The sequence below is a fragment of the Enhydra lutris genome, unplaced genomic scaffold, assembly GCF_002288905.1.
Source record: "Enhydra lutris kenyoni isolate GAN:26980312 unplaced genomic scaffold, ASM228890v2 scaffoldscaffold6, whole genome shotgun sequence".
NCBI lineage: Eukaryota > Metazoa > Chordata > Mammalia > Carnivora > Mustelidae > Enhydra > Enhydra lutris.
In genome coordinates this window covers 15,951,274-15,967,661 of record NW_019154090.1, presented here as the reverse complement: position 1 = coordinate 15,967,661, position 16,388 = coordinate 15,951,274, and the positions used below count along the sequence as shown (strand labels likewise).

The window sequence follows — 16,388 nt, the reverse complement described above, 5'->3', positions numbered from 1 at the left end:
TATTTCTGAGGGCATACTCCAAAGAATGAAGAAGTACTTAAACACCCGTGTTTGTAGCAACATTATTCCCAACAACCAAAATATGGAAGCAACCCAAGTGTCCATCAACAGACGAATGGACAAACAGAATGCAGTGTACGCAGACAATGGAATTTTATTCAGCCTTTGAAGGAAGGAGAGTCTGATGTAGGCTCCAGCACGGGTGAACATTGAGGACAGGAGGCTTAGTGAACTAAGCCAGTCACAGAAGAACAAATGCTGTGTGATTCCACTTACCAGAGGTACCCTGGGTAGTCAGACTCATAGCCTAGTGGTCAGATTTCACCGTAGTCAAGTGGTGGTTGCCCTGCACCACAGAGAGGGAAGAAGAGGAGGTTACTGTTTCATAGGTTGAGCTTCAGTTTTGCGAGATAGAAGGAGCTCTGGAAAGGGATGGTGGTGATGGTTGCCCAACAGTGTGATGTCAGCGGTACACTTAACAATGGTTAGCATAGGGGGCGCCTATGTGTGTGCTCAGTTGGTTAAGCAACCGACTCTTGGTTTTGGCTCAGGTCATGATCTCATGGGCTGTGGGATCAGCCCTGCTTCCCTTCCTGCTCCCCGCTCAGTGGGGGCTCAGAACTCTTTCCCTCTGCTCTTCTGCCACCTGTGAGCGCACACACACACTCTCTCTCTCAAATAAATCTTGAAAAAAGTGGTTAAGATGGTAAATTTTATGTTATATGTATTTTACCACAATGAAAAAAAAATTTTTTTTAAGATTTTATTTATTTATTTGATAGACAAAGACCACAAGTAGGCAGAGAGGCAGGCAGAGAGAGAGGAGGAAGCAGGCTCCCCGCTGAGCAGAGAGCCCAGTGCGGGGCTCGATCCCAGGACCCTGGGATCACGACCTGAGCAGAAGGCAGAGGCTTTAACCCACTGAGCCACCCAGGTGCCCCCCAAAAATTTTTTTTAAAGCAGGCTCCACACCCAGTGTGGAGTCCAACATGGGCCCTGAACTCATGACCTTGAGATCGAGACCTGAGCTGAAATCAAGAGTCGGACACTTAACTGACTGAGCCACCCTTGTGCACCCACAATGAAAAAAGTTTAATGCTAAAAAATAAGATGCACTAATTTCAATTTTCTACAGCTTACAAAGTTGTACGATAGCTTGGTCAAAGACAAAGGCACACCTTCCCATAGAAACAGATAACCCCAGAAGTTCATGAGCCAATGCTCAGCATTCTATCGAAAGGACAATCGCTTTATCATTCTAATGTCTTTAAAATTTATCCTGCAGCATATATGTCTTCTTATGCATCTGGGAAAGTTCTTTGTAATAAATATCTTGGAGTAGAATTGTTAGGTTACAGGATGGCCCATCTTCAGCGTACGTGCGTATTATGTGATTGCTTCCGGAAGCGTTTACCTTACTTGCTAGCTTACACTCCAACAGCAGCATAAATAGAAACCCAAATGGCCAGTAAACTTATGCAAAGATGTTGAGCCTCTCTAGTAATCAGGACAGTGCAAATTAGAACAACTTTGAGAGCATTTCACACTTCGCAGATTTGCAAAAATTCAAGTCTGCCATTATCCCATGTTGGCAATATATTAAATTACGGAGTCAGGAAGATCTAGTTGAAGAATTCTAAGCATGCTGCTGAGAAGGAGAAAAAAAAAAAAAAAAAAAAAAAAACCACCCACAGGTCCTAAACGTAGAACCCCAAGGCCATTTTGCCCTTGAGGAAATAATGTCAGACTCTTATTTAAGATTCAGGGAAGGGAGTGTACACATTGAAACGGAAAGAGGGATGTTTAGAGAAGAGATTTTAAAACCTTCTACTCTTTATTTTCCTGAGAGTTAAAATTTTTTCCAGCTTTACTGAGATATCACTAACATTTAACCTATGTGATTTGAGGGTCTACAGGATGATTTGGTACATGCATATATTTTGTGCAATTATTACTACAACGAGGATCGTTAATACCTCCATCCCCTCACATAATTACCTTTGTGTGTGCGTGTGTGTGTGTTCAGTGATAATTTTTAAGATCTACATTCTTAATAGCTTTCAAGTGTATAATAGGTATTATTAATTAGAGTGCCCATGGTGTGCATTAGATCCCCCCACATCTTATTCATCCCGAAGCTAGAAGTTTGTGCCCTTTGACCTCCTTCACACATTTGCCCAGGCCGTGGCCCTGGAAACCACCATGCTCTTCCTCTTTCTTTGAGTTCGGCTTTTTTAGACCCCCACATGAGTGAGAATCCACAGTCTCTCTCTCTCTCTGTCTGACTTATGTCATTTGGTGTAACACCTTCGAGGCCCATCCATACTGTTGCAAAAGGCAGAATTTCCTTCTTTTTTATGGTCAAATAACAGGGTATGTAGCCCCACATTTTCTCTATCCATTCACCTGTTCAAAGACACGAGGTTATTTCCATGTCTTGGCTGTGATAAATAATGCAGTGAACATGGGGACACAGATATCTCTTCAGGGTAGTGATTTCATTTCTTTTGGGTCGATACCCAGAAGTGGTCTGGCTGGATCACATGGTAGTCCTCTTTTCAATTTTTTGAGGAAACTCCAGACTGTTTTCCACAGGAGCTGTTCCAATTTACTTTCCCACCAACAGCACACATGGGTCCCCCTTTTTCACAGCCTTGTCAGCACTTTGATCTCTTTTTTTTTTTTTTTTTTGCCCAACGTGGATGAACTCACAACCCTGAATCTTTTCTCTTTTTGATAATAGCCATCCCAGCAGATGAGAGATGGTATCTCATTGTGGCTTTGATCTGCATCTGCCTGAGGATGAGTGATGCCCCGCACCTTTTGACAAACCCGTTGGCCACTTGGACATCTTCAAGATCTTATTCAAGTTCTCTGTCCACTTTTTAATTGAATTCCTCCTAAAATCTTTTACTCTTTGCAACAGAGCACTTAAAGTCTGTTTCTTTATGATTACTATAATAACACAATATATATTTCACAAAAAGTTTAGGAGCTCAGAACCAAAAGCTACCTATATGCTATTTATAAGATGCACATTTAAAGTGGTGTACAGTAATAAAATGGAAAAGTAAAGAGAGATATAGATCCCAGGTAAAGTCAGATCTAAGATAAAAACATTAATTGAGGTGAAGATGCTTTTTTTATTGTTAAAAAGGAGAAGCCATCATGAAAATACAGCATTCTGGAACTTTTATAACAATGAGTAACGTCACATCAATGTATATGAGGAAACCTGTTTAAATTCTGTAGAGAGACTGAGGGGAACCCAGGAGCAGTGGGAGCTGCTTTAACTCATTTTTCTTGGCATATCACAGCTGAAGTAGTCGAAACAGTTTATGCAATAGACACATCGAGATATGTGTATATTACAGCATAAACATGATTTCCAATGCACAGGAACATTTTACCAAAAACGATCGTACCCTAAGCCGTCATGAAAACCCCAGTACCAAAAAGATAAAATTCTAGGAATCATGTTTTCGGACCATCATAATGAAAGGATACGTTAAATAAGGACTCTTCTGCAAATAAGTTTAGGTAAAAAAATCAAATAAAATCTTCAGCTGTAGAATATTTTTTAAAATATTTATATGATACAGTTAAAATGCTCCTCATGGGGCAAAAATCATAGTTATGGAGCAGGGGTTCTCAACTTCAGCACAATTGACATCTTTGGATACATAATACTTTGTTGGATGTGTGTGTGTGTGTGTGTGTGTGTGTGTGTGTGTGTGTGTGTGTGTTTGTGTATGTGTAGGGGGCATTCTACACGTTGTAGGACATTTGGGAACACCTCTGACCTCTCTCCATGAGATGCTCCTCCTAGCACCACCTCCACACACACACATCAGCTGTGAAAGCCAGAAATGTCTCCAGGCATAGCCAGGTTTCTCGGCAAATGGTCCCTGTTTGAGCCTCTGCCCTAGATGCTAATATTATTCAAAAAGAAAATGTGAAAGTATAAATAAATTATTTAATTTGAAAGCTACATAAAACGCCACTGATGGTACCTTCATAGAAAAGCAAAATTTAATTCTCAGAAAACTTGTCAAGCTGATTTTTTTAAATATAAGAACTGATTCATTGGGGAGTTAAAACATGTAAACCTTTGAGAAGGAAATTTTTAAAAAGCAACATGCATTCACAATAATGCAACTGGGAAGTTAACTACAAAAAGCATAGAAGCAGGTTAAAAATATAGCAATATTATCCTAGGTATATGCTATTAGTGCTAAAATCTAGATGAAGTAGGCAGTTTAAAAAGTATAAATTTATGTAGCTAACCTATGTATGTAACTCAAGAACATATGGGAACCAAAATAGCCATGGAAAATATTATGAAAATCAGCCTTTCAAAAACCACACAACAGAAATGCCAGCATTTGCCAAAGATAATTACCTCCCCTCAAAAAAAAGTTTAAGTGGGGAGAAACCTGGAAAAGAAAGTTCCTCAGAACTGAGGACAGGCCAGACAAATTCAAACAAATACATACCCAGGCAAGGATGGCGATGTTCAGATCAGACTCCACTGAGCTGAAGGCAAAAGGGAGGCGCTCTAGATAATATTAAAATTTAATCCATAATGAAGATGTAATAGTCAGTCTTCCTTTTGCAATAAAAACCAACATCACATTCCCCAAACAAAACACTTTAAGTGTTGAAGGAAGATTGTGATGGAAGCAGAAAAGTTGCAGGCAACTTAGATGTGCCAAAAAAGTCAGGAAGGAATCAAAACCATAGCACGTGGCCTCTGAGAAACCAGATTAATCTGCACGAGGCTCGCCCTGTTCCTGAGGGCTAAGGTACAAAGTATAAAGATGTTTCGGTCCTAAGGAAACCTTACCAAAGTCTCAGGAGTGCAAGTAGTACAGAGGATGTCCTTTGATCACCTGTGTCACTAGAAATTAGTAGCAAAGGGAAAAGAAACAAACAAACAAAAAATGAACCTCTTAGACATTTCAAAACTTTCTTTTTCCAAAATGATTTTTTAAACAACTCTTGGATGAAAGAAAATAAAAAATTGAAATAGACACACAGAAAAGAACGCTAACGAAAATCTTAACGTGGTGAAGTCTATGAGAAATGTCAAAGTCATGCCCAGAGGCAACTTCATGGCATGCAACATATTTCTAAACGTTGAGAATGGAAATAATGAATTAGAAACGTGACCAAAATCGGGGGTGGGGGCGGCGGGGGTGGAGGGAGGGGCGGGCAGGGCGGAAAGAATAGTTACACATATTTTAGAATCAAAGGATGTAATTAATAAAGATACAGATGATTAGATATTAAAGAATCAAAAAACAGAGAAGCGATAAACAAATATGAAATCTGATTCTTTTGAGGAGGAGAAAACCTCCCACATAATAAAAATGGGAAAATCCATGAGCTTGCCTAATGAAGAAAACATGAGAGGAAAATAGAGCTACTTGGCATCAGAAATAACAAAGGGAAAATAAACACAGATGCAAAAGCAATAAAAATAATTATAAGAGGATGCAGACTGGTATGCCGCACTCCACAATGTGCGTGTGTATGTATTTAAGATACTTAAGTGAAAAGGACACACTGTCCCACATAAGCGTTTAGTGTGAGCAATGCCTGTATGTGAAAGTCAGGCTCTTTCTTGTAGTCCAAAAATTACCAGTTAGAAATATCATAGGGAAGATTTAATAAGAAAATTACTGGCTGAGAGGAAGAGAAATATATAGCTTTATTAAGGGATTTATTTATTCTATGTATTTAACAAACCCTTACCCAATGTATGACTTACTAGGTGCCAGGCACATTTCGTCCTAACCAACACTTGAAGGTATGCTTAATTATTATCCGCATTTTTCCGACAAAGAAGTGGGGGCACAGAGAGGTTAAGTAACTTAGCCAGAGTCACTCAGCTTATAAGACGCCAAACCAGGGGAGCGCAGCCCACAGTGCCACAGCCCACAGCCTGCCCCTCCTCGGAGTCCCACTGTGTGATGGGGGCAGGCAGGTCCCCTCTAGCTCACCATGCCCCGTTCTCCTCTCTCAGATCCAGGAGATGGTCCACTCGGAGGTCGCTGCCTACGACTCCAGCCGGCCAGGGCCCCTGCTGGGCCGCCCTGCGATGCTGGCCAGCCACATGAGCGCCCTCAGCCAGTCCCAGCTCATCTCTCAGATGGGCATCCGGAGTGGCATCGCCCACAGCTCCCCGTCCCCGCCAGGGAGCAAGTCAGCCACGCCCTCCCCCTCCAGTTCAACTCAGGAGGAGGAATCAGAAGCGCATTTCAAGGTAGGTCGGGAGGCCACGCGAGGCCCTGAGATGCCCTCCCGTCAGGAGGCGGGTGGGCCCTACGTGGAAACGGGCATCACCGGCCTGGAGAGCAGACTGGAAGAGCACAACTGTAGCATTTGCTGGAGGGCACAGAGGAGGGAAATCAGCAGGTAGCACGGGGTCTGCCGGCTGGAGCCCCTGGTCAGTAGAGATGACCGAGCTTGGACTTGGGGCTATCTGGTTGCAGCCGCTAGATTTGCCAAGTGTTCTTGCCAAGCTGTGCCCCTCCGCTCCCAGGGCCTTGTGTATAAAGCAGAGACAATGCTCTCCAGTGGCCAAGGGGGCGGAGGAGAGAATCCTGTGACAACGTGGTGAGGGCTTATTCCTCAATGGCCAGTGGGTCATCTCGGTGACATTGATGGCATCAGCAAGATCCTCAAGGTCACATCTTATGGCCACTTTGACCTTGCAGGAGAAGGTTTTCTGACAAAGGTGTGCAGCCCAGCAGAGGACAGCTCTGGGCAGCACCGGAACTGACACGTTCCCCCTGGGGACATGCCCCCCACCCCCAGCACCCCTGGAATCATGGGTGGTCCTGCCTTTAAAGAACACGTCAGGGGTGAGAGGTCACTAGCTGTCCAGGCTTGTCCTTCCTTTGCACTGACAGCTCCCCCTGGCTGTGGGAAGGCATCTGGTTTCACTGGGGTGGAAGACAGAGGCCAGAGAGCCCAGGGATGGCAGCGCTCACTGCGAGTCTCCCCATGAGCCCGTGGCAGAACCCAAACGTGATCCACCAAACCCCACCTCCATTTCTTCTTCCTGAGGGCTCTCATCCCTTTCCCCGTGGGGGCCCTGCAGAAGCCTGGGGGCAGTGACTATGGCGCCTGTGCCACCTGACCCGGACCATGACCGCCGGGGCTGGGTGGGCACCTCTGGATCTGGTCCAGCTGCATCCCCACGGTACCTTGCAGGAGTGGCTTTATTTTATCTTATATTTAGCACACCCCATTGGGGCCGAAAACTGTTCTAAGCACATAACCAGTATTAACCCATGGGGTCCTCATGACAGCCCTGTGGGGTCAAGGCCATTGTCCTCTCCAACTGGCAGATGGGAAAACCCAGGCCCCAGAGAGGTTACGTCAGTTTGGCTGCAGAGAGAGGCAGGAACAGATGCTGCGTGGCTACCGGCTTCCCCTCGCCATCCCCCCACGATTTCCTTATCGGTTCCTGGTGTCACCTGCTCGGTGCAGAGAGTGACAGTCTTCACTGTAGGATCCAGGGCTTTGACTAAAGTTCCTGGTCCCCGTGTGACCTGAGGGTCCTGCTGGTGACCCACTGAGGTCTGCGGCCAGCATCCCTACGCAGCTCCCATCCCGCAAGCCTTGAGTCGCACACTCACAGGATTGCGGTCCTGCTTCTGCGGCCACGTGTCCGGAACGAGGCCACGCCCACCGAGTCACATAACCTCTTACCTGTCCCACAACTTCACAGGGCCCCGGCCCTAAGTCCCCTGCCCCAAGACGCACACCTGAAAGTTCGTGGATGGCTAAGGATCATCTTCGGGGCTTTTCTGTGATCACAAGGGAGGAGGGTTCAGAAAAATTGATATCCTCAAAACTTGGGCTGAGCCCAGGGCCAAGCGCACTTTCAGTGGCATACCACATCCACAGGCTCGCGCGGGAGCCCCCAGATTCTCTAGGAGAGCGTACCGTTGTTGGGATTCCTTACTCCTGATCCATTAGGGGATTTTACACTCTGTAAACGTAGATGTTACCTTGGGAAAGAAGTGGCAGAGAGGTAAACAATTTTTGTCGGATTATAAGGTGAATTAATGTCTCCCTATAGAGACGCAAATGACTTCTGCCTGGGAGAAAAGAGTAAAAGCCCCAAAGGTGATCATTTCATTGCTCTGTAGGGCACTTTTTCTCTTTGAATCAACTTTGCCACCTTGCTGATTTTCATTCATGAGTTAAACAGTAACCCTGGGGTTCCTAGCTCTTACCCAGGACATGTGTGTGCGTGAGTGTGTGCATGGGTGTATGTTTGCGTGTGTGTGTGTGCATGTGTGTGCGCGCGCGCGCGCGTGCGTGTGTGTGTGTGTGTGTGCTTTGCCTCTCACAGAGAGCGGTGAGCATGACAGTGTGGCCTGCACGGCCTGAGCTGGAGCCCGGGGTGTGGGCCACCCGCCGTTGCCTACATGCACTCAGAGCTGGACAGGCAGGCAATGGGGCTGCTGGGGAAGGTCCCCTCTGCCTCAGGCTGGGGTGGGGACCTGTAGGGGGAAGCCCATGGCATCTCTACTTTTCTGACTCCTTTCCTCTGTGCAGATGTCGGGAGAGAAGAGACCTTCCACCGACCCAGGAAAAAAGACCAAGAACCCAAAGAAGAAGAAGAAGAAGGACCCCAACGAGCCACAGAAGCCTGTGTCGGCCTATGCGCTCTTCTTCAGAGACACTCAAGCTGCCATCAAGGGACAGAACCCCAGTGCCACCTTCGGGGATGTGTCCAAAATCGTGGCCTCCATGTGGGACAGCTTGGGAGAGGAGCAGAAGCAGGTGAGTCTGTCCCTTCCCGGGGCTTTGAGACCCTGGAGCCAGTGACAGACTTGGAATGCCTGAAATCAGGAAAAACCTCCTGCAGGGGTCTCTCCTGACTCAGTTTGCCCATCTGTAAGCTGGGAGGCTAGAGCCCTTCTAGTTCTGCTGTTTGCCGGCTGCGTTCACTAGTGGCCTAACCATTCTGATTTCTGCTTCCTCTTCTGTTAAGTGAGAATAAGCATCTCTGTCCGTCTTGTCCCTCCAACTGTGCCAGCCTGGAGACCAGGCCAGGGCTTCCTCCCCACTGACCGTGTGCCCGGCCCCTCTCAAGGGCATCCAAGGAGAACAGGGAGCAGAACGAACTCAGAGGCAAATGCCTCTGGCTGATCACCTGACCACTCCCCGATGTTGCCCATGTTTTGGATCTTTCAGGCTTACAAGAGAAAGACCGAAGCGGCAAAGAAGGAGTATCTGAAGGCTCTGGCAGCCTACAGGGCAAGCCTTGTCTCCAAGGTAACACCCTGGCCCGTTGGCCCAGCCCTGATCAAGGGGGGCACCGAGGCCCTTGGGAAGGGTCAAAGCCATAGTTCCTGGGAAGGACAGAGAAGCCCAGTGGGGTCACTTCTCCCTGCACCTGCCGTGTGCCACGCTCGTGCCCGGCGCTTTACACGCATGCCGTTTCGTTTAATTCTTCCCAAAAGAACCCAGCATTCAGTGGGTTTAAGCAGCTTGCCTGAAATGACGAGCGTCGGGGCGTTCGTCTGGAAGCTGTCACGGAGCGCAAGGCACGTCCGTCAGGCCACAAAGGGCCAAGCAGGGAGGGCGTTCCAAGCCAAGGGAACAGCACAGGCAAGGCGTAGAGGCTGGAGAGGAGTGTAGAGGGAGGCCTGGCTGGATGAGGCCAGCATCACGGGCCAGGCTGAGGAAGCTGGGCTTCCGGTGTCCACCGCATCCTCGTTAATTCCCCAGGAATTAACACTTGGTCAGAGCCAAGTGCACTGAGGACCTGGGATTACCTCTGGTTTGCCGGTAGCTCCCCGCCAAGGGGCCAGAGAGCCAGCCAGGGACTGTGTCGGCCGGTCGCAGACCCAGGGGGTCTCATGGCCCAAGTTCTGGCTTATTCGTCTTCTCCAGAGTGACTGGTGTCTGTCTCCTTGCAGAGCTCCCCAGAGCAGGGTGAGACCAAAGGCACGCAGGCGAACCCGCCGGCCAAAATGCTGCCGCCCAAGCAGCCCATGTATGCCATGCCAGGCCTGGCCTCCTTCCTGACGCCGTCGGACCTGCAGGCCTTCCGCAGCGGGGCGTCCCCCGCCAGCCTGGCCCGGACGCTGGGGTCCAAGACCCTGCTGCCAGGCCTCAGCGCGTCCCCGCCGCCGCCACCCTCCTTCCCACTCAGCCCCCCACTGCACCAGCAGCTGCCACTGCCGCCCCACGCCCAGGGCACCCTCCTCAGTCCGCCTGTTAGCATGTCTCCGGCCCCCCAGGCTCCGGTCTTGCCCACTCCCATGGCACTGCAGGTGCAGCTGGCAATGAGCCCCTCACCTCCAGGGCCACAGGTAAGCAGGGCCCCATGGGAACGTGTCCTTCAGATCCCTGTGTGGGGAGGGCAGGCAGTGCGGGATTTCAGATACTGGCCCCGCCCCTTGGCCTCGGGACCTTACCTCTCTGAGCCTCCGTCACCACATCTGTGAAGTGGGTCTAGTCCACCTTCCTTGAGAGGTACAGGCTGCATTGAGCAGTTGACAGGTCCCCAGAATCTTCAGAGTCTTAGGATATCCCAAGCCTGTCCTTCTCTTGCCCTCTGTCCAGTTCTGCTCTCCGGCCCAATGGGCTGAGGCCGTGCAGGTTCTGCCAGGTCAGTCCCAGCCCCTGGCTCTCCCTAAAGCCTCGGAGGCCTGACCCGCTGACCGTTCCACTGATGCTGTTACAAGATTCGTGTCGCTCAGTACAACAACTCCATTTTACAGACTGGGAAACTGAGGCCGGAAGAGGAAAGGCCCTGAAAGCAGAGCCCTTCACTTCCGGATGCAGCTGGGAGAAGGGTTGAATTTTCCAAAAGGAGCTCAGCTCCAGAAGGGGAAGAAGCATTGCAGGCAGAGGGGCAGAGGCGAGGCTTTTAGAAGCCAGAGGAAGCGTCCCTGTGAGCTCCCGCGGGCAGGGCCAGTACCCCCAGCCTGCACTGTGCTCCCCATCACCTCTGCCCTGCTCACCCGCCTCCTTGCCCCTTGGCAGGACTTCCCTCACATCTCCGAGTTCCCCAGCGGTTCGGGACCCCGCTCACCGGGTCCGTCCAACCCCCCGAGCAGCAGCGGCGACTGGGAGAGCAGTTACCCCAGCGCCGAGTGTGGCGTCAGCACGTGCAGGTGGGTCCCCCCGAGCACCCCACCGCCGACGAGCCGAAGAGGGGGCACAGGCCGCCCAGGGATGGGGAGAGGCGAGGCCGTGTGGGTCACCGCGGCCCCGCAACTGTGCCTCCTGGGGCCTGGCTGCCCGGCGTCTTCACGAGAAGACGCGGAACAAAGCGAGACCCCAGAAGGACTTGGCGGGTCCGATGCCAAGGCTCTGCTTGGGAAAGGGGCCCAGCTTCAGTCCGGCTGCACCCCCTGCTGTCCCAGTTTGCTCACGAGGGCTGTCTTGTGACATTCAGGTCAGGTTCCCTAGAAGCGGGGCCCGGGCAGCAGGATTTGGGGGCCCTTGATGACGCTGAGGGAGGTTCTGCAGGAGGAAGGAAGGGAGGGAGGTGGGACCGGGCCAGGGAAGGAGCCAGTGAGGGTGGGCTCTCAGCCAGAGACTCGCTTCCGCCCGATCCCACTGGGAGCACAGAGGGCACCACAGACGGGGTCCCACCGTGAGGTTAGGGCTTTTTGTTCCCCATGGCAATCAGCCATTGGCAGTGGGCTGCCCGGGATGCGGCAGGTCTCTGGAGCAGAGGCCACTGGGAGGGCAGTACGGGGATCTGAGGGCAGCACCCCCGGTGTCCACTGGCATCCTCGGCCAAGGGCCAACGAGCCAACAGCAGGAGTCACACGCCTTACTGGGACCCCCACTGCTCCAGTCCAGTGCCCCTCTGACACGCCAACCCCCAGGCCGCTTGACTTCTCTGTGGTCCTTACGTGGACCTCATCCTCCGACCTCCCCTCCCATCCTTAGCCTTTCAAGGCCGTGCTAGCTGCCCTTCCTCACGAAGATCTTCCTGCTCCAAGAGTCAGTGACCTGTCAGCTCAGCCAGCTCAAGAGGGAAATGGGCGGAGAGGGCACCCAGTTCCTTTACCCACCAACCCCGACTCCCATTCCCCTGGCAAGAACCAATTCTGTGGCTACCACCGGGGTATGGGGTCCAAGCAGCGGCTTCACATCCTGGAAGGCGGGACAGGTGGCCGTCCCTGCTGCCAGCCTCCAGCTGCCCCTCGCCCCAGCTCTTCTGCTCCTCATCCAACCAGGGTGGCCAGGGAGCCAGCAGACATGGCACGTGCCCCACGGCTGACTGCGGGTGTCCAGTGAGAGTCTACCTGCGTGGCAGACTCGGCTCAGCTGGAATCCCCTTCCCCACCCCCCACCCCAGCAGGTGCAGACCCTCCCATCCTCCCACCCCGCAGCGGGGGCAGACCCTCCCACCCACCACACCCCAGCAGGGGCAGACCCTCCCACCCCAACCCCCCAACAGGGGCAGACCCTCCCATCCCCCACACCCCAACAAGGGGCAGACCTTCCCACCCCTGCCCTCCTGCTGCAGGCTCCTTTCCCCAAGTCAGAGTGTGGGGCGGGGGGCTCACTAGTGGACTTTATGGAACGTGTCCGAGCTTCCCCCCGACATGGAGGGCAGACCGCAGCAGCACCTGCTTTACTTGGTTTTTTGAACGCAGGAAGGACTGGAGTGTTATTTGCAGGCGTCCACATGGGCTCTGAGTAGGCCCGTGTGTGCTGGGGACCGATCCCCACCTGAGTCTAGTCGGCATCTGTGGCCACTCACAGATGGTTTTCTTGTCCTATGAGAGTGTTTTAAGACCTACTCCCTTAGCAACTTTCAAATACAGGAACTTACAAAAATACAGTGTTATTAACTGTAGTCCCTACGCGGTCCATGGCAGCCTCGAGGCTCACTCATGTTAGACCCTGAAGTTTATGCCTTTTGACCCTTCCCCCATTTTACCCCCCACCCCCACCCCGCAACCACCACTCCGCTCTCTCTGCCAGCTTGGTGTGGGGTTCGTGTAGACTCTGATACTCGATACTTGTCTCCCTCCGACTTATTTCTCTTGGCACGATGCCGGCAAGGTCCCCCTGGCTCTCCATGAGCGAGCGCCGTATTTTAAAACACAGAAGGCGCCTGCCCTCCTCTGATTCCGTGTGAAGTTTGCAAATAGCTAAGAACGGCCCCCAGAGACGGGGGAGCGGGGGTGTCTGACAGACAGAGGCGCTGCAGCCTCCTCCCCCCAGGGCGGAGGACTCCTCGGTCCCCAGCTGGGATGGATGCTGGGAGAGGAGCTTGGTTCGGCTGGTGGCTTGTCTGTCGGGGAGGGACCCGCGTGCCCCACTCATCCTCAGAGGGGCAGTGCACGTCCAGGGTGGAGGTGAAGGCCAGCCAGCAAGCACGTGGCCCAGGTGTCCCCCCCCGCCCCCCCCCCCCCCGCCCCCGACCCCCACGGCTCTGACAGCCCCTCCTCTCTCCCCAGCCTGCTCCCCAGGGATAAATCGCTCTACCTCACCTAATCCCGCCTCCCCTCTCCTCCCTGAGGCTTGCTGGAGGGGCACTGCTCAGAGCCTGAAGGGCCCACAGCAGAAGGGAAGCCTGGGCAGGAAGCAGGATGACTGGGAAGAGAGCAGTGACACAGCGACGACGCCCCAGGGCCGAGTCTCTTCCTCGACCTCCCACCAGACCCTGCAGAGGCGGTCCTCCGCCCACCGCCGCCCGCAGCACCTGTGGGCACCTTCTGCCCCCGTCCGCCTGCTCCGGGGCTGCCGTGGACCCCGCCCCCTGCCCTGCACACCGTACTCTGTGTCTGGACCTCCGGCCCGGCCCAGGCTCCCCGGCGGCTGCCCTCTGACCGAAACCCACCCCCAGATGCATGGACCCGGGCCGTCTGGCCGAGGACGTGCAAACGCGCTTTTATGGTGTGAACAAAGATTACCGAACCTCTGAACTGTTGGTTCCATGTAAGTAGTTGACTAAGTGTTTTAGACCCGGGCTGAAGACATCGATAAGATGATTTTGTGGGGAAGGGGAGTAGTTTCCTTTAAGGGGAAGAGCATTTTATATGACCCCTTAGCACATTTTTTTCTTCCTTTTTTGCATTTTCTCTTGAGGGAGACGTGCACAAAAGCAGCCGCCACACTGTTCCCCACCCCCGCAACCCCCTGTGGCCAGAGCCAGACCCCTGCCCCGTGAGGCCAGAGCCTGACCGCTTAGAGCCCACACTTGGAGACGTTGCGCTTTTTTTTTTTTTTAACCCTGTGTCCGTCTATTTAAAATTGCCAACACGACTTTCATCTATTTATGAAGCAAAGTTGAGAACAGAAATGCAGTTTATCATAACGTGTGTGTGATTTTCGGCTTTGCTTTGGGTTTTGGTTCTTGAAGTTGTTTGCAGCGGTTTCCTGGCCCTGGCCAGTGTCCGTCCTGGTGCCCAGTGCTTCTCTCGGTTTCTTTATAATAAAACTTCTGAAAAGTTGAAAACCCGTCTGTGTCTTCGTGCCTGTGGTAAGCCAGAGCCAGGCCTCGCGACATGGCATTTGGTGGCAGCTCTGCCAGCTGACAAAGCCCTTGATGTCAGTGGGATTCGAGTCAAGTCTCACCTGCCGTGTCCTCCCCATGACGGTCTGAGTGGACCGCGCCCCCCTTCCCTCTGCTGGCCTCAGTGTTGTCACCTCCAGAAGTAGGAGGACGATGGTGCCAACACGCGGGGTCCTGGTGATGAGCAGGGGTTACGGGCACCGAGCACCGGCTGTGCGGGGAGCAGGCTCCCCATCTGATGACGCCCGGGGGGGCAGGGGGCTTCTCCGAACCTGAATGTAAAGGGGCATCCCAGGAGCGCCTGGGTGGCTCAGTGGGTTAAAGCCTCTGCCTTCGGCTCAGGTCATGATCCCAGGATCCTGGACCTCCGGCCAGGGAGCCTGCTTCCTCCTCTCTCTCTGCCTGCCTCTCTGCCTGCTTGTGATCTCTGCCTGTCAAATAAATAAATAAAATCTTTTAAAAATAAATAAATAAAATAAAGGGGCATCCCAGACAAGGGACTCTAACCCAGATTTCTTGACAGATGTTAGGTGGTGGTACTTACAAAAAAAAAAAAAAGTGATAATTATGTGACGATTTTAACGTATCTGGAAGATTAACCATTTCTTGGTATGGAGGAGCTTTTGGGAGCTGCTCCTGCTGGGCCCCGTGACATGGTTATTTTGGGGCGGGGGCCCCGTGACCTGGATGGAGGAGCCTCCCCCTTCCCCTGTCCGCTCTCAGGGCGTCTCCCTCTGTGATCCCGAAACCTCCCTTCTTCCAGAAAACAGCCCCAGGCCTGGCGCACAATCTCTCTATGAGCAGTTTCCTTACTGGAGGGCATTTTGTAATCCACTTCGGAAAAAGAAAAAAGAAAACCCGACGGACCACAAAAACAACACACTGCCCGTAGCATCACTGCAATATGAGGCATGAATATTTCATACGGTTACAATTTCCTTTCCTGCACGGAGCTTGTCAGTAACACGGTGATGACTTAGTTTAATATTCAACTCCTGCTTCTACATGTGAGAAAACAGCGTCCTTGGGATCCATGCAGACAACCCCAAATAATGAGGGCCAGGCTATCAGGTTCTTGCCTCGGAGGTCCCCAAGGCCAAGGCTGGCCTCTCTGTGGCAAGGGGTGCTCAGGGACAAGGGGAGCTCCGCCCAAGCAGAGTCTAAACACCCGGCCTTCAGATGTCAGGGGTCGTGGTATCCCCAAGCTGCCAAGGTCGGTCTGTGCTCTGGACCCACCACACTTTGAAGCCCCATGGTATGGCCTAGAATCTAGAGCCGTGCCCCTGACACTGGAAGGATCAGCAGTCTCTGCAGCCCAACCCACTGTCCACGGAGCCGGCCGTCCACGGAGCCGGCCGTCCACGGAGCCGGCCCACCCAGGGCCCACGCACCTGCTGCAGAACCCGCCACCCTGCACCTCCTCCCACAGACATGCTGGAATTACAGCAAAGGCACGGGCTGGGCAAAGGCCAGGCCTCCGGACCCCAGGAGGAAGAGGTGGTTGGGCCCCAGATTGTCCAACACTAATCGTTCCCTGGAGGGCCCATAGGAAGTTCCACGTTAGACTTGAAGATGGGCAACATGGCCCGGAGAGGCCTTCCAGTGACTCTTAAGAGTCCACCGTGCCGAATTCCATGGTTCATTCCGCAAGAATACAAACAGGTGAGCCCTTCCTTTCTGCCACAGCTGAGCCCCAGGGATACTGGGGGAATCCGACCCAGATCCCACCCCTAGGAGCTTAAGGGCTAGCTGGGGAGGCAGAGAAGGAAAACGGTAATATTGAGTTATAAAATCTTAACTTTATATCATAAATCATAAAAATATAAAGTTAACTATACTCTGTGACAAGTCTGAAAGGCGGAAGGGGCCA

At 52.0% G+C, this 16,388-nt stretch overlaps 1 protein-coding gene across 4 annotated transcripts in view; it reads left to right on the top strand.

The window, feature by feature from the left end:
* LOC111141674 (TOX high mobility group box family member 2) overlaps nt 1–13,555 on the top strand; it is a 126,928-nt gene extending 113,373 nt beyond the window's left edge. For 2 of the 4 annotated variants that reach the window (XM_022494420.1, XM_022494419.1), the window contains exons 4-9: nt 6,029–6,268; nt 8,578–8,805; nt 9,220–9,300; nt 9,948–10,343; nt 11,020–11,150; nt 13,461–13,555. In XM_022494420.1, the coding sequence (XP_022350128.1) occupies nt 6,029–6,268; nt 8,578–8,805; nt 9,220–9,300; nt 9,948–10,343; nt 11,020–11,150; nt 13,461–13,497 (1,113 nt within the window). In that variant the 3' untranslated portion in view covers nt 13,498–13,555. Of the gene's footprint in view, nt 1–6,028; nt 6,269–8,577; nt 8,806–9,219; nt 9,301–9,947; nt 10,344–11,019; nt 11,428–13,460 lie in introns of those variants that run through there. The other 2 variants (XM_022494421.1, XM_022494418.1) reach the window with 2 other exon arrangements.
* Nucleotides 13,556–16,388: the final 2,833 nt, after the last annotated feature.